Source organism: Electrophorus electricus, chromosome 6 (assembly GCF_041902795.1).
Source record: "Electrophorus electricus isolate QZ-2024a chromosome 6, ASM4190279v1, whole genome shotgun sequence".
NCBI classification, from domain to species: domain Eukaryota; kingdom Metazoa; phylum Chordata; class Actinopteri; order Gymnotiformes; family Gymnotidae; genus Electrophorus; species Electrophorus electricus.
The window spans coordinates 5,582,121-5,606,397 of record NC_137502.1 but is presented as its reverse complement, the minus strand read 5'-3'; the positions used below and the strand labels follow the sequence as shown (position 1 = coordinate 5,606,397).

At 41.7% G+C, this 24,277-nt stretch overlaps 1 protein-coding gene across 1 annotated transcript; it reads right to left on the bottom strand.

Moving 5' to 3' along the window:
* Positions 1-708: 708 nt before the first annotated feature.
* On the bottom strand, positions 709-23,738 carry nrn1la (neuritin 1-like a). The gene is made up of 3 exons (XM_027003931.3): positions 23,541-23,738; positions 4,750-4,903; positions 709-3,558 (listed from the first exon to the last, which is right to left on the bottom strand). The coding sequence occupies exons 1-3, from the start codon at positions 23,590-23,592 to the stop codon at positions 3,270-3,272; spliced, it is 495 nt and encodes a 164-aa protein (XP_026859732.1). The 5' UTR covers positions 23,593-23,738; the 3' UTR covers positions 709-3,269.
* Positions 23,739-24,277: the final 539 nt, after the last annotated feature.

The following is a 24,277-nucleotide window of genomic DNA, read 5'->3' as shown; positions in this document are numbered from 1 at the left end:
TTCTAAAGGAAAACTTCATTTATACAAATGATTATTACGAACATACAAATTGTACCAAGAGATGAACTTTGAAGAGCCGCTTCAAAAAACTAAAGAAAATCTCAAGTAATGATTCTAAATTATGTGAATCCTGTGGTCTTGTAAAGCATTTCTTTTATATGTTTTATATGTTTATTTTAAATCATTTTTCTAAATCATCATTTTTCTACAAAAATCAAACATTTTGCAGTTAAGGTTTCAGACATTTATTTTAAAGTGTCTATACGCCGTATAGCCTTTGAAAGCTGAAAACTCAGGCATGATTTGGAGCTAGTATGTACGTAATTGCCATTGAAAAAGCTCTTGTGCATTTGTATTGGTTTTCCAGGCTGGAGCCAGCAGCACTGGAGGTGAAGCAGGGGATGGTGATCTCCATCCTGCTAACTGGTTTACGAAAGCAGCTGGATGCATGAAATATTAATATCTATGAGAGATGAAGTGTGTGTGTGTGTGTGGGGGGGCACTTTCAAAGCATCATAGGAAAGAGGAAACATATCTTACAGAATTAGCATGAACCCAGCGATCAGCTAATTATAATGTGATGCATCCATTCAAATAGCACTGATCTCACTAAGTACGCAGTCAAACTAAGACTGAGAGTGGAGCGAGTGGTACTGTCATCAAAGCTACAGCACACACGCCCCAAGCAGGCCAAACCTCAGGCCGAAGTGTCACATTCAGCACCTTTTATTCATTATCTTTGTATGTTGCAGCGTGGCAAGCTTAAGCACAAACACACGGAAGTGGCAACACAACTTGCCATATTAAATAGCCTTATGACTGAGTGAATGTTGTGCCTTGGGTTTTTACCCTTTCTGAAACCTCCATCTTCAACTGGAAAGTACTGGATAACAAATACCAGGGCTTCTAGTGGGTGGAATCTCTGAAGCCTGCACTGCCTGCCTTAACTGTCCAGTATAAAACCCAATGGAAATTCAATGTGGGAAGCTCCTTTCTTCCCAAGGCTTCTAAATGAACACCCGACTTGATGGACAGTGATGTGGTAAGTAGCTCAGGCTTGAGAGAAAAGATAACAGACATTTAATGGACTCTTGTACTTTGAGGCATCTCCATTTAACTTCAAAAGGAAATAACAATGTAAGATTGGGAACTTAAGGTAGAAAACAGACTTTTCATGCAAACATGAATATTACATTATGTACATTATATATCTGCACAGTAGTTATATTATTCATTAAGGATCATAAAGATGTTCATTTAAGTGCAGTTGAAATCCCATTTGAATTCGCTCTGAGCTGTATACATTGTTGAGTTAGCCCTTACAGTCACACGTGCCTTTTTAAAATTCACTGGATATGAAGAGCCTGATTACAGCATGAAAGATTTATAGAAGCTCATCCACAGACATGTTAAAGGTGAAGTCCACTGAGATTCTACATGTTTTATATGTTTATCAGAAAAAATAATACAAAAGTGTTTTCCATTATAACAGAATTGACCACTGCGAACTAGTACAAAACCTTTTCACATTTTCCTGGTAGATTCCTCTTTCTGACATTGGCTGATTGTAAACACAAATCCAAAATGCATAATGAGTTTGTGGCCTTCTGAGATGGCCAACGTATGTGGTTCATCTATGACAGCGACATCTGCAGACATACTTGGTGACAAGGACAGTTGATTAAACCCGAGGAAATCCAACTGCTGTTCATTCACCATTAACAATAGCTGGAGAATGTTTCTGTGCAATGCAACAACATTGGGGTTCAGCAGTTAATGTAGTGACAGCATTACTGACAACATTAAGCATGCCAGGAACATTGTTTATACAGGCCAAGAATTCGTTAGGGGACATAAAAATACACTTTTCATGATTTTGTGGAATTTCCCTTTAACAGGTTGGTTATTGTATAATGTTGAGCTTTCATAAATATCTCAAATGTCTACAAAACTCAATAAAAGCAACTGTACATTTATACAGCACAAAAACATATTCTGAGTTGCACCCAAGAACTCATTCCAAAACCAGCGTTACAGACAAAATTGCTTTTGCTATCCATAATATGGCTCAGCATTAGTAAACATGATTAATTAGCAATTAGTCCAGAAAAGTAAGCGCAAACTGAAAAGCAAGGTTATATCTAACAGAAAGAAGAGGTAAAACAAAACTCAGTGTAAGATACAACAGAGTGTAGAAGATGAGAGCGTGTAGAAAACGAGTGTAGAGGACAAGGGAGTGTGAGCTGACAATAGCTCACACAACAGCCAGAAGCTTTACATGGCTACTCACCAACATTACACATCGCTTGCAGGAAATGTACCTCCTAATAGCACAAATCATAGAATGTTAAACTATATTTCACTCAGCTACAAACCCCTTTCTGTTCTTATTTAAGATATATTTTCTTATTTAAGATATATCTTTGTCATATATTTTTTTTATTTGCCTATTTGTCACTTCTTTGAAACATTTCTGTACAAATATGTATATTTGTGGAAATAATGGATATGAAAAAAAATAATATCAAGTATACTTTTGTAAACACATTATATAGATACACATGAAATAAATGGCACTTCCATGTCAAAGTGTATTGATAAAGAATCGTTTATAACCATATTGGCATAATTATATGCTCTCTAGTAAAACCAATTTGCAAAACTAAGTCAAAACCCCTCACTCATTCTCAGTAGCCTTATTAGCAGGTGCATTCTATGGCTTTGGGTTACTTGAATTATGCGTGCTGCGCACTATTAATCCTCTCAGAGAAAGTAAAATGAAACTGAAGATAACAAAGACAGCCTTGTTTACACTTCCCGTCCTCCCGCAGGCGCACACCTCAAGCTGTGCGGTTACCTAACTTCATCTTCAGAGGGCTCTGACTTCTCCACACAACATTCCATAGTGTTGGCAATGCAGTGTGGCGTTGAGAGGGCTGCAGGTGTCTGGTCTATGAGCTCAGGTGCTGGGTCACAGGACAGTGGGTCCAGGGAAATGGGCCACTCCGACCGCGATTCCTTGCGTCCTGCTTCTCTTAGGGGCATTCTCAACACGCTGACAAAGGAACACTTGCTCTTCTGAAATCACGCTTGTGTTTGTATCTGTGTCTGCCTACATGTTTCATGCTAGGTAAAGGCTGGACTGGAGGATGGAAAAACAAAGCTTCATAATATCTACAATGTGTGATTTTTACAGAAATGTTGGTGTCAGCATGTCAGTATGTCCTTGACATTCATACTGCAAGTCTCTTTAAACCGAAAGACATGTCTTATATCCATCGATACATGAAAAGTAAACACAAACAAGAGGCAAGAAGGATGCTGTGGGCTGGGCTTATATGACTGACGTGACCTTTCAAAGACTCCTGATTGGTTTTGTCTGGGTTCCGGGCCCCAGTGGTGGTTACTGATTGGACGCGGTTAGAGCACATATCATACAAGTTACCGGAAAACTGCATCTTTTTGGACTCTTTTCTCAAGGACTCCCACACAGCAGCTGCCTCTTCAGGGCAACCAGCCATGGCTACATTTGCACAGTCGTGAAAATCATCCCAGGACCTGCAACAGGTAAAGTCCACACATTAACAGGAAGAGGTACATGTAGACTCCTTCAATAATAAGCAACATTGGTGTTATTTGGAAATAGAAATAATGACTCAGATTCTAGGTTGGGCTATGGGTATGCGTAGAGACATAAAGTGTCTCGTAACTCTGAGTGTTAATGTGTATGTTAATTTAAATAATAGTCATAGTATAAGTAAACTAAATATGTAAATAATGGAACATAATTCCTAGTTTTGTAGATATTAAATATGACCATATTTGCAGTTCCAACCTCAACACAAAGCTGCCATAGTTATAAAACTCATGTTTAGAAAAAAACAACCCAACACTTGTCATTCTCTGCTCATAATTCTCCCTTGTCCTCCTGAGAGGGATGAACAGGGCAGCTTTGGTTTAGATGTAAATCAGAAACTTTATTCTGGTGGGAAAACATTGCAGTTTCTAAAGTGCTACCTGTCAGAACACAAAGAGTAACAGTAATTGTAATTATACCCAGAATAAGATGTCAAATATTCTGTCCCAGCTCAGAAGGGAGATTAATATAATAACTGAAACCTTAAGCATAAAACAAACACAGAAGCACACATATGTCCCTCCAGGTTGCTGGAATGTGCTCTGACTATGGCACACTAGCACTAATAACATGGCTGTCAGGATCACTATTCAGCTTGCCAGAGCAGCAATGTGGAACACTCTAAGTGTGACAGCAAGATTCTTTCAAAGACTCTCTGGCTGCTACAGCATGAATACGAGCATATGCAGCTGACATGGGTGTGAGCTAATATAGATATAGATTAGAGACACCTGAACTAATGAGTTTGCACAGACTGTGAGAGAGAAACAACAGAAGAAAGAATGAGCTGTCAAGTTAGTCATACATAGTATTCTGTATCATCTATTCTGTCTGTGACAACACATGAGTATCACAAAAATTCCAAAGGTATGAGTGAATTACTCTGGATATATATGGGGGGGTAGAACCTGGAGGCTGATGTATATACAGGTTTATGTATATCTTCCCAAGGAACCCATCTGGTTGATATATACCCCTCATATCCTTTCATTTGTGCTTGGGAGAATACCTATTTAGTGTGTGTGTGTGTGTGTGTGTGTGTGTGTGTGTGTGTGTGTGTGTGTGTGTGAGTGTGTGAGTATTAGTGCATCACTAGAGATGAGAGTACAGACCTGCAGATAGAGTCGATTTCTTGCATGTCTTCTTCTTCTTTCTGGTTACTGACAGATAGGCTGTCTCCCAGGGCCAGCAGACAGTGGGCAAAGCCCTTGTAGATGGAGCCGCACCTCCTAGCAGCAGCAGTGGAACCAGGGCTGGTCACCAGTACTATAAAAATACATGCGCATGTGCACACACACACAGAGAGAGAGAGAGAGAGAGAGAGAGAGAGAGAGAGAGAGAGAGAAAGAGGCATTTCATTTATTTATTTGTTTGTTTGTGTTTATTGGCCCTGCTGGCTTGGCATCATAACAGGTGGTGCTGAAACAAAACAAAATCAAAAGTGTGTCTCATGTTGTGTTTAGCTAAAAAAAGATGAAGATATGAGCACCTGAAGTTTTCTCACCAAGGCATCTCCACATGAATGATGACGGCCACTTTTAAATTTCCTCTTTTGTTTTACTCACATTCTCAATTTATTCCACACCCCCTACATTCCATGGAATGGAACAGTGCATCAGGCATTTTTTGTGAAAATGTTGCCTCCCCATTTTTTTTTTGCCTCCACATTTGAGAGGACGTTTTGGAAGAGCAGGCATGCAGCATGTTTCGTATTACGTCAAAAACAACAAAACGAAACCCTTCTCTCCCACTTTCGGGGAAGGTCGTTGTCACATGGTCTCTGACAGCCAACTATACATTACAGCGAAAGAAACTGCAGCAATTTGATATGCCAACATGTAGAAACATCAGCTATTAATCAAAATAAAGCCAGGCACAGCTGTGCAAAGGCACACCAAAGGACAGGGCTGGCCTTGGGAAAATGGGAAAAGTGGGGACAAGCATTCTAAAAATTCAGAAGTGTTGCAGGATTTCTCATGGTTGCTTTTATGTGTGAGGAGCTTGAGCTGAGGCAGCTACGGAATACAAGGCGGATTTTTTCCTTTCTTTTCCTTTTCCTCCAAGCGCTGGGACGCAGTCCCAGTGCCCGGGGTCTTTAAAGCCTCGCCATTAGCTGCCTGCTCCTACAGCTATTCATGTGCATATAGGTTAAAGTGATGGCGGGGGGGGAATGGCAGCGCACTCCTTCTCCCAAAGAGATTTCCCTTTCCTCTTCTGTCCTGCTTTGTTCCAGTTCGTCTTCTCTGAGCTCATCTCTCTTCATCAGACGCAGCCACTGACGGGCAGACCGCAGAAGTAAGTAACGGCAGGCCTAAGTGAGGAACACGGGAGGAGCTTAATTGGGTCGGACAGCGAATCCCCAGCATCCTCCTTCCTTCCCTCGTGGGAATGCTTGATTAATATTTGATCGTCAAAGCTTTTTAACTCTGTCTTTCTCTACAAGGCGTCGTCTCCCTATTGCTGCAAACCTATTGATTTCTCACAATGTTTTTGCAGTGAGGTCTGAGGATTATTGGTTTCACTCATCCCCATCAACATTTAATGACGACCCAGAGAGCGGGAGCAGGAAACCGATGAGCAGGCTACACAGGACACGTGGAGGAGCGAAAGAAATCACTTCTGAATTAGTCAGACCCAACAGCACAACAATGTAAGCAAAGCAGATGGAAGCCGCTCGGGAGCAATGCAGGGCTCTTATCCTCACACCAAACTTCACACAGACATGCACTGTTTTCCTTCTTTAATGAATGAGAAAGCATATCTCCAGACAGGGCTATATGAAAATTTCCAAAGCAACAGGCCACGAGCAAGCAAACAAATGAATCAAAACGAGAGTGACCCTAGAGGAAAGTAATGTACTCTCCACAGAGTTCCAACCAATTAAAATGTATTCCATTAACAGTCTTGCTACAGCTTGCCTGCACCCAATTAATGGTCCGGAGCTGTACGAACAGATTATCCAGGGAGCTTCCTGTACCCTACTCCCCATTCTTCAGCACTGGTCAAGCCTATGCTGGTATCGACATTGTGTAATCCTGCCCTTCTGATAACTCTCAGTGCTGTATTTCCATAGGAACAAGGCCAGCCAGCCCAGAGACCCAGGCAGTAGATGTGACACAGGACTCGTTCGAGACTGGACATTAATATTTCATCTGTGATTTCATGGTAGTGTCCACAGGGAGTGTTTCTAAAAAAACACACACACACACACAAAAAAAAAACCCTTAACAGAGACAGAAAGAGACAGACAGACAGACAAAAGGTCTAATGTTGACCTTAAATAAATACTCCTGGGGTTAGATCATACCCGTGTCAGTAATAGCCTTTTCACAGTGCTAGGCACTATAATAATATATTCATCACAACAGCATCTACCAGTGGGAACAGGGTGATTGCCATATGATAGCATACACAGTAGTACATCACAGCTTAAAGTAATTTTGGGACACAGTAACATGTGTAGGCATATTTTGTCAACGTACTCCAAAATCCCAGTACAACAAAAATATCTAAATTGTTATATCCTACAGTTTTCAGAACTCTCAGAACACAGACCGCAAAGAACTTAGAGCCAAGAGTGTTGTAAAATATGTAGTCCCTGTTGCTTGTCTGCAAAGTTTGTATAAAAGTGCTGCATCAGAACAGGCTGGCTGGAAACGTCCTGTATTGACTGCTCCATTCCTTAGTAATGAACTGTGCATCAGTCCAGGGTGATGAGCTGCAAACCACTGGTCCAGGCGGGAGAAGTCTCTCTATCCCTGCAGTCATGTTCCTCCAGTCTGCACTGGTTAGCAATTAATGTATTTAATTCATAAGCAATAACCATACATTGTTTGACTCCCTACATGCATGCACAGTGAAAAGCACAGCGTTTCAGGCAAAGCGAACGATGCCTGGTGCACCCTAGGAATACAAATCACGGAAACTTCAGTTCCATAATATCGCAAAGGCAATTAGATCCACTAAGTCCATAATATGTCATCTTGATTTGATGGATTGCGAGAGGATGTTTCGTAAGAGCTGCTAATGTTTCTACTGTAGCCCACAGAGACACAATAGCAATTGTAAGCTAAGAAAAAGATGAAAACATTATAACAATACAGGGCAACACAAATACATTATCTGACAGCATAACAGCATTAGCAGAAACGAAACACTGAAAAAAGCTGCATTTGTGGAAACATAAAAGACTTAAAATACAGCAACACATAAGCCACCACACAAAACATATCCGTAAACACTGCATTTTACAACACTCACACAATAAACAATAACTACAATAACTAATGATACCTAGCTAGAGCCAGAATAATACTGCTATAAAAGCTAAGTGTTTTTTACAATTTGTCATCATGGAAATTGCTAGGGTTTCTAAATGTTTCCTTAACCGTGACTCTTCATGATAAACAACATCTGCCCTTGATGACAACTGTGCAGTAGTGGGCTACACTGATAAATCATAAGATTCTTTTCTGAGAATATTATGAGTTTCTGTAGTTCTTAGAGAATACTGACTGACTGCATGTATACTATTGTCACTAGTTCAAAACAAATGACCAGGTCTGTGCTTAGTGGCCTGGAGGCCATCTGTTGTGTGTGAGGTTTGGTTTTTCTTCTTTATGGTGGCTTTTCTTTCCAAAAGGAGCATTTTTTTCAGCATTTCATTCCTGGTCATGTTTACGTATTTGTAGGTTCCCCTAATGTTATTTTTTGTTTGTGTCACAACTTCTATTGTACCATGACACCGCGGACCCCCCCTAATGGAAACGGCTCAGAGAAAGACCCCACAAGCGTACCCACAATTTAGTCATCATTTAGCACAATACAACTGTAGGGCATCCAGGCTTTGTTTAGACTATTTCACACAGCCTAAAACAGACTATCGTTCCCGAATCTGGATTTATTGCATACTCTGCTGCGTCCGTCATCACTTCTCACAAAATACCCACGAAAGCTCTCGACAATCGTGGATAAAGGCCTCTTCATTTCCACACGATTACCAGTGCGTGGAGACGGTCCCATTCGCCACACCCTCCGCCATTTAGAATACTAACCTTCTCACCCCACACTCTCCATTTTCTATCTGCCGCGCCCGTGCCGGCCTCTGGGGCAGCGAGATGACAGAGGTGGAGCCAGGCTCTCCACCCGCACGCGTGCGCAGCCGGTCCGGGGCACCGCCGAGCTGGCAGGAAAGTCTGCTGCACACGGCTCACCCAGACCCAGCCGTCGCCAAGCCTTCTAAGCCGATGGAAGCGCTTCAGTCTCGAGTGGCCCTTTTGGAGCCATGCATACTGCATCTTTTAAAGCCCTCCATGCAGAAAGAGTAAGGAGCCCTTGGAAACGGCAAACATATGGAACACCTGAAATTTTCATGGAAGAGAGAGCTTCCCTTAAATTAATTATGGTGATACACAACATGATGTAGTATAAAAGAGCAAGATCTGCTTTATGCTATTTTATGCTTTCATCAGGAGGCTGTTAATTAAACAGTGAAGCTTGAATAGCTTCAGTGACTGAACAATGTGCTAATCAAACTCATAAAATATTAGTATTAATTGGCACCCCCCCCCCCCCCGCCTCCCCATATTAACTAATGAAAATCTAAGATCAGCAGTGTGATGTCATATACAGATCTGACTTAACTTCTCTAACAAAAAGGATTGTAGGCTTTGTGTCTCTGAACACAGGGGGCTTGGTCGAAGGGGGAAACGGATTTAGCAGCAAACATCAGAAGACTAATATTGTTAATACCCTACACAAAGTGAGATAATGCAGGAGGGCTGAACTCATTAAGACACTAGCCCATTACCCACAGGGATGAGCGCTTCATCAAAACCACAGGATAGGGCTCCGGAGAGAAGCTTCATTAGTCAACTTATCACCGAGTTATATTTAACAGTGCGCTGCTGGAACACAATGAAGGCACTCTGAGGTTCTCTGTGGGCGGCGAGGTATTTTAAATGTTTTCTCATCTTAAGAGAGACTTAGGGTATAAGTGGCTGGGACAGGGTGTTGGGCATTTATATGGAAAAAGAAGAAGAAGAAATCTTCTGAGCTCATAAGAATGTGAGTTGGTCTTAGGTGTACTGCGACAGGCATTATGCCATCTCGAAAGCCTCTCTGAGGTACAAGTGGTTCTGACTCTGCTTTGAAACTTCCACTTCAAAACACATAGTTTCAGTGGGATCTTTCAAAGTTAAAAAATCACAAGGGTAGTTTTCCGGAGCCAGAGTAAGCGTAGTTAGCAATGAAATATACCATTTCTCCACTGAAAATTCATTGTAGTCTCTAACTAGGCTTGTTTTAGTCTAGCCCACACAGTTGATATTCACTCCATAAATTAAAGTTTAAACCAGAGCCTTTCTGCAGTCGAGTTGCATTCGGAGGGCACTTGTAGCAGACAAAGCTCTGCTGAGGAGAGAGAGTCTGGCACTCTCTGAACAGACTTCTGCTGCTTGGCATTGGCATTGCTGTGCAGCTCTCCCAGAGCGCTATGGTAACTTTTACCGTGGTAACTATGGCACTCGCTTGCACAGCATCGTTAAGGGCGATGCTGTGGAGTCATGGCGTGCGAGAGGCTGAGAGGGCCTAGCTCCCCTGAGCCAGCCTCTGAAATGGGACCTCCCACGGCTTAGCCAAGCAGGACAGCATCGTGCAAACAACACCTGATAATTAGCTCTGCCAGCGAACTCCCCTTTCCAAACGACCGGCTAACCTCACTGCGTTTTCCATTCACACCTTCACTGAATGGGGAGACTGGGGAGAAGTGCATTCAGCCACTCTTAATTTCCACATAAAAGGACCGAGCAAAAGCATTGGAGAGACATGGGAGGATGGTGGGTTGGAGGAGGGAGAGGTGCAGGGGGACACTCTGACTAGAACGTTCTGGTTCTCACGTCATCGGGTGTAATCACCAGACAAGACATAGTAGAAACACGGCACAACGTTAGCCCTCACTACTGATGCTGGAAAACGAGGGTAACGTGTGTTCAGGCAAGCGCCATCACTGTCATTAGGAGTTGCCTTCTGTTGCCCAGGTTGTCCTCAAGGTGAGGATGGGTAATTGGAACATAGTGGAGTACAAGCAGAGCTAGTGTTAAAATGCTGCCTATTAGCTCAGACACACCTGAGGGTTTTAGGAGGTAGTTTCAGTGTATGGTTACATCCTGTCCTGCTCTGGAAACTATGCTCTAGCAGTTGGTTATCTGCCCCAGGCTTACTGTCAGAATTGAGATGTGCATTTTAAGGGCACTGACTGGGAGCAAAGATGTTTAAGTTGGACTGCTTTTGATCCTGTGTGATCTAGTGCACATTACCCATGCAGAAGGACACACATGATTTTATGGTTGCATACCATCACAGGCGCGCACACTCATATTATAATAATTGCCTTTATGTGGTTCCTCAAGTGAACTGTTGCTTTCTTCTCATCGCAAGGACATTTGGTCCCCAAGAGTAAATCAAAACACAGTATAAAGAAACACCGACATTTCCCACTACCTCTGAAATGCTTAAATCCCAGAGAGACTGCAGTTTTCCTGTGGAAACTGAGCAGGCAGGGGAGGAGCTGGCAGACAGTATCCTTCCCATCACTGACGTTCCAGCATTACCTTTGATCAAAGGGAGATGAGACGTATCTTGTCCAATGCACACACACACACACACACACACACACACACACACACACACACACACACACACACCTATATGCATGCATCAATGTTCTGCTACAAAAAGGTGAAGGAACAAGACAGGGGGGAAGAAAGAGAGAGGGAGAGAGGGAACAAGCGAGAGAGAGATGGAATCAAGATTATTTTGATTGGGTCCATTCATTAGCTCTCACGCAAGATGGTGAAACACATGCTCTAAAATTTCATCTAACAGAACACCACCACTGAGATGCTCACACCCTGGTCTGGAACAGGGTGTCACCCTAATGTGAGCACCAGGCTGACGACACCCGTGTGCCCTCAGCAAAGACATGTGCTGATAACCCGAACAGATGATGGAGCTGCAGCATTTGCTCTCGCTCTAAAACTGCTGGCAGGATTGCATTCTGCTTAAGTACTGCTGGAAAAGACTGGGAGGCAATTTAGACAACTTACAGATCAAATGCATTATTGGTTTTCCCTGTTACATGATACACCACAGCATAGTGGTTTGAATCTTTTTTCACCAAACTTCAACTTGTACCTAACAAAATAAGGTACAAATTAGAGTGGGGGGACATGCAAAATATCTGAGACAATATATGGCTTGTCCTTCGTATAAATATTCGCAAGATTTATTGCACATGGTTAATCTTAATGGATACAACCCATAAATATAATGTTGAAATAATAAATATGTTTTAAACAAAAGTCCATAGGCTAATTGCTAAGATTACATTTACTGCAACAAGAGTGACTTATGGTGGAGAGGTGGAGACAGAGAGACAGAGAGAGAGAGAGAGAGAGAGAGAGAGAGAGAGAGACGATGAATAAATGACTCACTGTTGAAAGCCTTATATGACACAGAATTAAGTTCTTGCCCTGCACTCATGTCAAAAAAACAAGCAGATAAAAAACATTCTGAATTAATTTTGATAACACTGCGGCTTTTGAGGCAATTATACTTAATTATAATTATACTCTCAAAATCCTTCATGTAATTTATTTCTTGTTTCATACATTTACTATTTCATTTGTTTTACTGTTAGATATCTATATAACAAAAACGCCCTGTTATGTACATATAACTGGACAGAAGGTTAAGAAGTCACATCGTGCTAACAGAGTTTAGATGATGTCATGCTTGTGTCATACTAATGAGGCAGAAGACAGAAGAGTATTTTGAAAAATCTCCTTAAAAATGTAATTTTTCAGTTTTAGCAAGTCACTTTTATTTAGAGTATGCACAGATGCAATGTTCTTTCCCTGAAACCTTGCAAGAAAAAATGAGAACTTAAAATTAACATCATTCTAATCATTTCTATTCAATTATTACATAGTGATCATAAAGTTTACGCAGTAATGTTCAATGACTGTACACAGTGGAAAATGTGACATAATAACTAACTGTGAAAGGGAACTAGACTCCAGCATAGATAAGTTATACACCAATACACCACAGCTCTGTTTCATAAATCCTAAACAGAACAGCACGCATATAATGATCACACAATGAAGTCTTCTGCACTTAAATGTCTCTTGATCCATAAAAATTATCCCTCGTGTGTTTACTCACAAGGGTCAGACAAAACAGGCCCAGGTCAGTGTCCCAGGCCCGACTTTGACGAAGCACCACAATTAAGTCAGTGTGGCGAAAAATAGGAGCTCAGTCACATTGTATCTGTGGCACAGAGACTGCAGCTCTGCTACTATTCAGACAGAGAGTGTAAAAATAGTCAGAGACACAATGCAGCATTTTAAGGACCTTTTCAGGCACAGCAGCAGTAGGATTCGATACACCACTCCAAAACACCACAACCTTCATGTCAACAGAACCCCACCCCGTCACAAAAAGCTTTCACAGAACGACTGCATTCCTGACTGCGGTTCTCCATGTGAGGACCACAGCACTGCTGCTGAAGTAGGGTACGGCACATGGAATAACAGAATCTCTTTATTTTTCTCTGATATTTTTTATTTTTTTTTGCAACCACTTGGCATTGGCATGATTGTAGTACAATGGCAGAAAACCAATTATTGTGCAAAAGCACATCACGAAAGGGCACCGCAAGGCCTTTCATGATGAGCAGGCTGCAATAGTGTGGGGACAGTAGAAAAGACCAATATCCAGATCAACAAAATTCAAAACTCAAAATAAAACATATGTCTGCACTAATCATGTCTGTCTGCACTAATCATGACACCAATGCAGTGTGTATATATATATATATATGTATACACACACACACACACACACCCCACCACACCAGGCAGGATCCCAGATGGAGGCTGTGCAAAGATGCCCCTGAAACAATGCAACACACATAACAGCAGCATGCAAAATGCTAGCAAGCAGAGCATATATGGAACACCATAACCAAAGGAAAGGCATAGTATACATAAAGATCTATGATGATTACAGGCTGGAAGTTCCAAGGTCAAAGTGAGATACACCCACAAAGGTGGTGGAAAATGACCATGCTAAGATCTTGTGAGACTTCCAGATACAGACAGACAAGAGGGTAATGGCTAACCAAGTGATAGCAATTTCAGGAACAAAGAAGACAAAAAGCTCGAGAAATACCAAGGGCTAAAAGAAGAGGTAGAAAGATGTGGAAGGTGAAGGCAACAGTGGTCCATGTTAATCTGTGACTGTGACTCCGAAACTGGAAAAATGGCGCCAGCAAATCCCAGGAACGACATATATATATATATACACACACACACACACACACACACACACACACACACACACACATACATATGTGTACGTGCATGACACACACACACATACACATTAAGTTACTTGACTAGTAATCAGAAGGTTGCCAGTTCAAGCTCTTAGCAACTCCCTTAACCTTAATTATAGAAGCCAGGAGCCAGAAATTCTCCTCTGAGAAAGTGTTCTTTCAGTGGCATGGTAGCAGCGTGAAAATAGACACACCAAAGCTGGTGACTGAACAATATGGGAAAAGCATATGGGAGAAGGAGGCAACACATAACAACAATGCCCAGCGGTTATTGAAACTCGGAGCAGAACAATCTCCAAGATAAACCTCAGCAATTTCCAGTAACCAGTAACCATCATGCTGGCAGACATCCAAGAAACTGAGTGCCTGAGAGTCCTGAATCTGAAGGACCCGCAGAAAGGGGTAGTTCCGTCCAACCACCAGCCGATAACCTGTCTCTGCCAATCACCAGCTACAGGTGGATGAAACAGTCAGTCAGGACTGTAAGGCCAGACAGACCAACGTGTGCATTGCCTGGATTGACTACAAGAAAGCCTGTGATTCAACGCCCCACATATAGATCCTGGAATGTTTGAGGCTGAATAACATTAACAGGACTCTAAAAGCCTTCATCAGGAGCTCAGTGCGGCTGTGGACAACAGGCCAATAGCAAAGCCAATAGCAAAAGTCACCATTAAGTGCAGGATTTACCAAGGAGATGCCTTGCCCCTGTTCCTGTTCTGCGTAGGCCTGAACCACCTCAGTGAAATCATCACCAAGAGTGGCTATGGATACCAGCCACCAGCCACCTCCTCTACATGGATGACACCAAACTGTGTGCCAGAAGTGAACAACACACTGAGTCACGCATCGATCTCACCAGGATATAGAGCAATGTCATTGCAATGTCATTCTGGACGGATAAGTGTGGTTGGATGGTCACAAGGAGAGGGAAGGTAGCTAGAACTGAAGGGATTGTACTACCAGAAGGTAACAACAGATATTGAGAGGACCACATACAAGTACCTTGGAATTCCATAGGCAAAGGGGAATCATGAAGAGGCCACAAGGAAAGCAGCTACAGCCAAATACCTACAAAGAGTGAGATCTGAGAAGACAGCTGAATAGGAAGAACAAGATCTGGGTTAACAACACCTGTGCTCTACCAGTCATCAGATAATAAGATGGCCAAAAGAGGAGACAGAAGCCACTGACATCAAGACAAGGAAACTCCTCACAATACACGGAGGGTTTCATCCCAAATCCAGCACTCTCAGACTGTGCACTAAGTGGAAGGAGGGGGACCAAAGACTAGTGAGCATCAGAGCCACTATCCTGGATGAAACGACTAAGATCCAGGAGTACACTAGAAAGTGATGAAGTGCGTAGTGAGCTCGTCCTCAACAGAAACCTGAGGAGGTTGGGAATGAGGGTGAGCAGGAACCATCATGGGAGGATAAACCCCTGCATGGAAAAAAAACCTGGAAAAGGCTAGAATGAAAGAGAACACAGAGGTACTAATCATGGAAACACAGGAATAAGCTCTCAATAGAAGATCAATAGAGGCTGGGATCTACCACACCAGGCAGGATCCCAGATGCAGGTACGTGCTCATGTATTTGGCGTCTACTAAGAAATAGAAGAATTTGTTTTTTGACTGTTGTCACACTGCTTCTTTTCTCTGGAGTCTCTTACAAAAGGCTGCTTTTGGGAGGAATGCAAGCTGTTTATATGAAACAATTACAATCACAAGTAGGTCCGCCATCTAGTTAAGGTTTGTAAACCATGCGGTATGCAGTCTAGCACACAGTGTTGAAATTATTATAAAGTTTGCAGTTTCTTTCTCATGGAAGCCAGCTGGTTATGCAACTTACTAAAAAGAACTATTTGGCATGATCACAAGCAGGCTTGGCCCCCCAAAGTGCAGTTGAAACCATCATAACGAACTATCCAATGATGAAACTCATATGAAGTTTTTCTTTCTGAAGCACAGTGACATGTGCCTGAAGAATAAAAGCTGATGAAAAGACAGAAGGGAATGATGAGGGGCTGAAAGAGCTAGAATTGCAGACACTTTTCCTTCCTTTTTTTGATCAGTCGTGATAGTGACAAGACCTCCATGAGCCTTACCGGGACCTGAGTATTCTATTCCACAGATTTTTCTGGCTGCTCTATGAATCGATTGCATAAAGCAAATATTTACCAGTAGAACACGTTGGAACCTGCTGTATAGTGTTGGCCAAAAGGTCTAACAGAAGAGTCGGAGTACATAGACTCTGAGGAGACTCCGAGAAGAAGCCGAATCATGGCAGGGCAGCATCTGGCACAGCCACTGTGCATTATTTAATGGGAGGAATTCACCGTGAAAGATTCATGGCCTCAGGAAGTTTATCCAGGAAGTTCTTATGCAAAAAAATGGTCAAGTAAACAAGAGAAATTCCCGATCTAAGGAACATTGGCTATGACCTTTTGCATGTTCTAGTTCTGGGGTGTACAGTCAGCTGGGGCATCCATTAGCCAACTCGCCATGGACCACCTGAACACACAGACATGGCAGTAGCCTGGATAATTGGTGGATGGTTGGCTGAGAGTACCTACACTTCACTGCAGGTATATCCCATGCCAGGTTTCAGCATCATCTGTTCCAGGTTTGAGTGCAGCTAATGAAGTGGGGTGGTTCTGTGAGGGCACCAGTTCCAGTGCCCCATAAACAGGCCTGACCTGCTATTTATATGGGCACTTGAAAGATGGACTGGTGGATTTTTGAATTGAAACTTGTCATGCTGCTATTTTGGGCAGATACTACAAGGCTGCTAAGATGTGGTGTCAGAGAACCAGAGAAGGACATGGCAGTGGCAAACAGCATTCTTACACACTGTCAGAGTAGTGCAATGTTCTCTATCACTGGCCTCTGCGGAAGGAGTAAGAAAATCACACAGCAGGAGAAATTTCACATTGCAGAGCATGTTACTCAGAAAGCTCCCACTATGAAACCACGCACAGCCCCAAGCATTGGGTGCTCCTTATCCGAACTTTAAACTCTCCAACCCTTTTCTCTTCCTCTTCCACACATTCCTCATCTTTCTCTGCCCCAGAAACATACACGACACAGGCTTAAAGCAAAAATGTCCTCCCAACAAAGGTGCTAGTTAGATCCACATTAAGGCGATTCCCCGTCTGCCAAATAAATGAGCTTCGGGCAGGGATCAATGGGGCTCTATCTCCAGGCCTGAGATGGAGAATAAATGCGAAGCTCATTGGACCGGACACTCGCTGCAGAGCCGGCTCCTACTCTAATGAGGTTTTATTGACTGCAGCACTAAAGTGCCCAGTTGTAACTTATCAGGATTAGCACACGCTTCCAGGTGTACGGACTGATCTGCTTTAAACCGCTTGTCTTCCCCTCCCTCTCTCTGTCTCTATCGTTGTGTCTCCTCTCTGTCAGCCTCTTTCCCTCAACAGATAGCTGCTTCATTCTCTTCCACTCTGCTCCCTTCTTCTCTGTGCTCTACTGCAATTCTGCAATGCTTCTTTCTAGTCTACTGCACGACTCATCTCTGAGCTACTGCACTGCCATCAATTTCTGTACCATGTGAAACTGTACTCCGTTGTATTGGGTGCTACTTTATATGCTTTTATTCTTTGTCTTTCCTTCTGTCTTCTATGAGTCTCTATGGAAGGTTTGCCAAAATCTGCTTTCACTGAGATTTCTCGAGTCGGTGTTGGTATATTCATGGGGATGTGTGCTGACTTCGAAAGTGTTCAAACAATGAATGTGAACTATGCCAAAATGTAGCCTAAATCCTAGTACAATTCTCTTGTATTATGAGTTGAGTAAATTGCCATGTTGATTCTCTCATGGAAAAACTTTGAGTAAGAAGGTAAAAAAAAAAGAGAAAACATTTGTTGATCTCTCTACTGACCTCCCTCCACTTTACCCACTTCCCCTCTACTGAATATCTTCGACAAACAATTCCTGCTCACATTACACACAGACACACAGACTGGAGCCCTCTTTCCTCAGCTGTCTGAAAATATAAACAGTTGAGTGAGCAGTCAGTCAAGTGTGGTCAACAGGAAGTGACAGCCATATTAATCTCTTATGTCCTCTTCCAATACACACCCAATCAGAAATTACATCGAAGATTTGTTCTACTCAATCTTTTGTAACTCCCCCACATACATAAACAGCACACCATTACAGCACAATACATATTTACAATAGGTAATATGTAATAATCAACTAATAAGACTTAAATAAAAACATAGCAGTTATAGTATAGCTTTTTGTATTGTTATATTTTAGATATATTTAAGTTATTCATTCTCAATAGAGCATTCTCCTTAAAGCACTGTCAATAGTGCATGATCTCACCCTAGATTACTACTGAGACCAATACATTTTGGTTGTCATGTTACAATAACTTTGCAAAAATGTACAGTTTCCTTCAATGGGTTCTAAAGAAAAAGATTCCATTGGTATTGGATATACAAGTAAGCTCAAACACTGCATACCATCAGATTATATCTCTCCTACTAAAAGATTTTGCTTTGGCCTTTGTGTGAGCAGATTATGGTGACCATGTTTAAGTGTACATTTACCCTCTGCAAGCACTGTGGGATACTAGAGGTCTTACTATTGGTCCAAATCTGCAGCCCACACAGCTTTGCCTGCCGGGGAAATGCTGCAGTGACCTTGGACATCCAGTTAGAAAACACCAATGTTCTCTACACCCTGGGACGTGCGTGTGCTATTCAGCTTTCTTTAATTATCTCGCAAACTAACATTCGTTTCTCTCTCTCGCTCTCTCCCTCCCTCTCTCTCTCTCTCTCTTACTCACACACTTAGAGTCACTGAATCACCCCAGGATTCATTAGTGCTCAGAGGACACAAGTTCCTGTGACTCCTCACAAAAAGCAAGTCACACTGGCCATGAATATTCATCCCCAGCATGAGCGCCGAGGTCGGGAAGCGAAGACGCTGCCGCCGCATTCTCATTTCACTGTGTTAGTTTAAGGATCTTGCCATACACCAAGCTCCCACTGAGAGGAGCTATGGGGAAATGACTGCAGCGAATGGAGTTTTGGGGAGTGAACTTGTGAAGGAGATTCCTGATGATTCAGACAAACACGCCAAGTTTGTCCTTCTGTCTGCATGCACTCTGCTTATAGAATGAATGTCTTCATGAGTGGCTTGGAAATTATGGTAGGACGTGACAGAGTCACACTGATCTATTTTGGTCATGATGCTACAACAAATGAACTGATGATAGTGTATCTTAATTAGTGCAATTAAACTCCTCTCCTGGAGGCCCACAGAACTACACAGTTTGGGTTTTGAATTAATGTCCCTGATTAATTAATGAGCTTGTTAGTCCAAAATGAGCTACCTCAGTTGTGATTTGATTTTTATGTACAATATGATAGAACTTCAATTAGTGTTCTAATTGGCAGGAGGGTTACTTCTCTGCTACTACCTGGTAGAGCAGGTATAGAATGGTGCTAGTAACAATAAAATCATGGGTTTGATTTCCAGGGAGCTCACATACTGTCAAACAAAATAAATAAATAAATAAATAAAACATGTATATTGCACCGGTTAAGACCATCTGCCAAATGCTGTAAATGTAATGTAATGTACTGTACCAAGCTGTCGGCTGAATATACAAACACAGAAAACACAAATGTGAAGGAGACAATGATCCCAAGAATGAAAAAGCCTACTGAACTATAGGGGTAAACTACATCTAAAAACAAATAATTCAAACTTAGGACTACCACAAGGACCAGGTGAACTGTCAATTCTGCCAATGAAAATGTATAGTGAAAGTGAACAGCTCACTCCAGCTATCAATTACACAGGAGAGCCACAAGCGAAGTAGAGATGGATGTCGCATGGACAGATCACTGACCCCACAGATCACCGCATGTGCTTTTCAATAATGGTGCACTGCCTCCGATTCCATAAAATAGCAAAGAATACTCACAAAGGTTACAAAATAATTAACTGGCACTGCAGTGCATTTATATTTAAAGTAAATCACATACAATCATTCATGGATGCTTTAATACTCTTCACTGCAATACTTCAAGACTCAATGATGCAACATTGAAATGTGGGCACATACAGCTTTTTATTCATTTTATTAGCCACACTTTAAAAGACAAAGGTCAACAAAGCTTATGTTTGCAGGGTGTTTTGATATGGTCAAGGTGGGCTGAGGCTGAGAGTTGTGTGGGAGTTGCCTGCCTATAGCAAGAGCTGGAGCAAAAACATCAAATATATAAATGTACTACCACTAATTCTGCAGAATAACACTTGCATCTGTTGCCACAAACAACCTTAAGGCATTGCAAGAAAAAATAGGAGGGACTGTCCAAACTTACAGGTGCTTTCTGTGTCACCGGCTGTTGATTCCAGCCTGGCCCCCAGATCCTCAACACTTGTTCCTCAGGGACCAGCTTCTGCAGATTGCACCTGTCCCACCCCCCACCCCCCCACCCCCGGCCTTTATCTGGTGCAGTGGCCAATCAGTCCAATTAATTGCTTAGTGATTACAAAACCCCAGACTGGGTTTGGATTAAAGGGCTAGGATTGATTGAATGTCTGAAGGTCTAATCATTTACTGAAGAGCAAATGTTTCTAATCCTCCAATCCTGCAATCTTATATATATGGCCACCACCTCTCCTAAAACACGCTTTGCTAACTCAACTGGTGTATAACATGGCAGTGTAATAAGATGCTACAAATGGAAGCGTCTAGGACCAGCAACAGCTCAACCATGGAACAGCAGACAAAGCAAACCTACACACCAAGTCCTGAAGCAAAGAGTGCTTAAAACCCGCATGTCCTCTGTTGCATCACTCACTACACAATTTCAAACAGCCTCTGAAAACAACATCAGCACAAGAACTGTGCATCAGGAGCTTCATAAAATGGGTCTCCATGGATGAGCAACTTCACACAAGCTAAAGTTCACTATGAACAATGCTACGTTTTGGCTTGAATGGTGTAAAGCACACCCAAAAAATTCCACTTATCTAGCAGTCTAAAAGATGAATCTGTGTTTGGCAGATGCTGGGGGAATGCTAGCTATCGAAAAGTGTAGTACCAACATTAAAGTTTGGTGGAGGAGGGATAATGGACTGTGGCTCTTTTTAGGGTTTGGGGCAAGGCCCCTTAGTCCCTGTGAAGAGTAATGTTAATGCTACAACATACAATGACATTTAGACTATTATGTAATTCCAACTTTGTGGCGACAGTCCCAGTTCCAGCATGACTGTGCCCCTCTGCAGCAAGACATGGTGAGGACAGGTTGGGTGTGGAGGAACTCCAGTGGCTTGCACAGAGCCCTGATCTCAAACCAACTGAACATCTTTAGGAGAAACTGGAATGTCATTTCCGAGCTAGACATTCTCGTTAAACATGAGTGCCTGTCCTCACAAATGCTATGAATGGGCCCAGATCACTACAGTTACACTCCACATTTTGTGGAAAGCCTTCCCAGGAGATTGGAAGCTATATATATATATATATATATATATATATATATATATATATATATATATATATATATATATATATATATGTGTGTGTGTGTGTGTGTGTGTGTGTGTGTGTGTGTAGAGAGAAAGAGAGAAAAATTGCAAGGTTTAAAAGAAACAGGACATGTCACATAGAGGTCCTTCACTCACACACACTAAGTATTAATAGTTCCTTCTGTTAAGAAACACATTTTTGAAATAAAAACTTTAATTTCAGTCATTTGTGTTTCCAAAACAAGATTAGACAACTAACAGACCAGGAAAATTGCTGGACAGATGGTGCCTAAATGGCCATTTGCTGAAAGGGCTATATTTTTGTTTGTGTATGGGAAGAAAGTTTAAAAAATCAAAGCATTTTTCAAATAAATAAACAAACAAAATAGGAACAGTGATTGTACTTCAGAATACACTGGCAGGGATAAACAGATTGCTAAAATAACACCAAGTCTTTGTTACACCTCCCTCAAGCAAAATATAGCTAATATGTTGGCATGATATTTGGAAATGACTTTTTATTAAAGCCCATGCACAAGTGGAAGAAATTACCATCAAAGGCATTACCTTTAATTCAGTTGTTCTACATCTGAATGGTATGTTACATGTTAATGAACACATTTTTTTTCTTGAAGAATAGTTCAGCTTCCCACTAGAAATGAACCAAATGTACGAAAGCAATGTTGAATAGTCATTACTATCTGTTCATGTCAGGTGATTCCATTATAATATCTGTATTAGTATTTTTTTAGTTGGAGACAAAACAGTGCTATAACTGTAAATATAATACTAATACAGCCATAGTATATGATGAATTCATTAATCTACTCTTTTTAAAATTACTCAGCTCAAATTGCTTAAAGCACTTTTCAACCTTAATGAACATTTTGGTCATGAGTCAATATGCTATTTCGTATGCTAACTGGGTTAAGTCCCTACAGATTCCCATAGTATCTTTTAATTTTCAAGTTTGCAGGAATTCTGTAGTGGTTAGTTGTGGCCTAGAAAAAAGTCCCATATTTTAAATAGCCATGACACTGCCTGAAAACTGTGGTATTATAGAAAATATAGAAAGTGTTTGGATTTTAAAAAGTGAGATCACGTGTACCTTGAGTAGGTTGTCACTACACAAAATGTCAAAATCATTATTATATCATCACTTTATAGCAGGTCCTTATCTGCCGGTAACTAGACACGACGTTCTAAGTAATTTTCTGCTTAATTCATTTATATTTCTTTGCAAAGATATACATTCTAAAATGCAAATACTCGTGGAATTATTTTGCAAGCTATTCTTCATCGGTAGATACAATTGTAGCCTAGTGACGTCTTGAGCCTCGGGATGCGCAGGTAACTCTCAAAAGAAAATATTCCTTAAGAGAGAGGGAGAATAGAACAGATGCCCTTCGTTCATGATTTATTTCTATCGGCACGTTTTCCCTTTCCACATCCTCCAAGGAAGAGTGTTACATCGCCTTAGGGACGAAGCAACGCTGAACGGTGTTCGCTGCTTTTTGCAACTTCTGCAGCGCACGTGAGCGGATTGCAATACAAGCAAGGCATATAAAACTCCGCGGTAGTTTAGTTACGACGGATGTCACTTTTTGTGCTAATTTAACACACAGTACCCGAACCTAAATTGGTTTTTAAAGATCATTTTTCAGAACTTCTCATTCTTCAGCTTTTGGCCATCAACCGAGATAAAAGGTGAAATGATGCTCAACAGATCCTGTCCGAAGGATTCAAATGTTTCGAACAGTCGGACAGAACAACTTTTAAATAACGTCGTCAGGTCACTGCACTGCTGAATCACGGTACCGTAAAATCGCTGTCAAAATCATTTATCACCGACCTGAACGAAGTGTTGACACGAGAACTAGTTCAATCGACACACGTGTGTACGTGCAAGAGAAATATACTACTCATAATTTAACACCGAATGTACTTAAAATGGCATACGCGCAAATGTCATTAATTTAACTTACGTAGATGGAAAGCAACAGGCAAGAAGAAACAGACGCTGCTTAGAGATGCCATTCTGCAAAGGTCCTGAAGAAAAGGGGAAAGAGCGGCTGCAGTGGCGTTTCCCACGTCGCCGGTTTTCGGTGTGGTAACGTAAGCTCGCAGTTAGCACACAAACTAAAGTGGCCGTGCACTGAGGCCAGGAGGAGCGGATCGGTGACTCCAAGTGGTGCGTGCGTCTATAGTAAGGGGGCGGAGAGTGTTGCCCGGGCGCAACTCCAGAACACTGACGCATCGTTACGCACAGTCCCCAAAGGGCGCCTGCTGCAAAAGCTCCTTGAAACGACGTCCCCACACGTCCCTGTAATGCTTTGCTCCATCATAATACACAAAGATTAAAAAAAACAAAACAGTTTGTCAATGGGACAATATAGTAAATATAGTATAGCAGCAGACACGATGCATAATTCGTGAGGATATTAATCCGGTGTGTATAATTTATAGGCCGGTCTTCTGAAGCTATATACGTTAGTACATTATTTAACTTCCATTGCCTGCAAGTAAAAATACTTTTTAAAGGCAGAGCTAAAAATATAAGTATGAATAAACTTTACGAAACCTTATACAACGTTCAGTGTGGAAAGGAAATACATTTTAATGTAAATGTATGCTGTTGGTGCTGTTACAGCAAGGACCGGAGCATGCTGAGACCGGACACTTTTCGTCTGATCTATAAATATTAAATACCTTACTATACCTT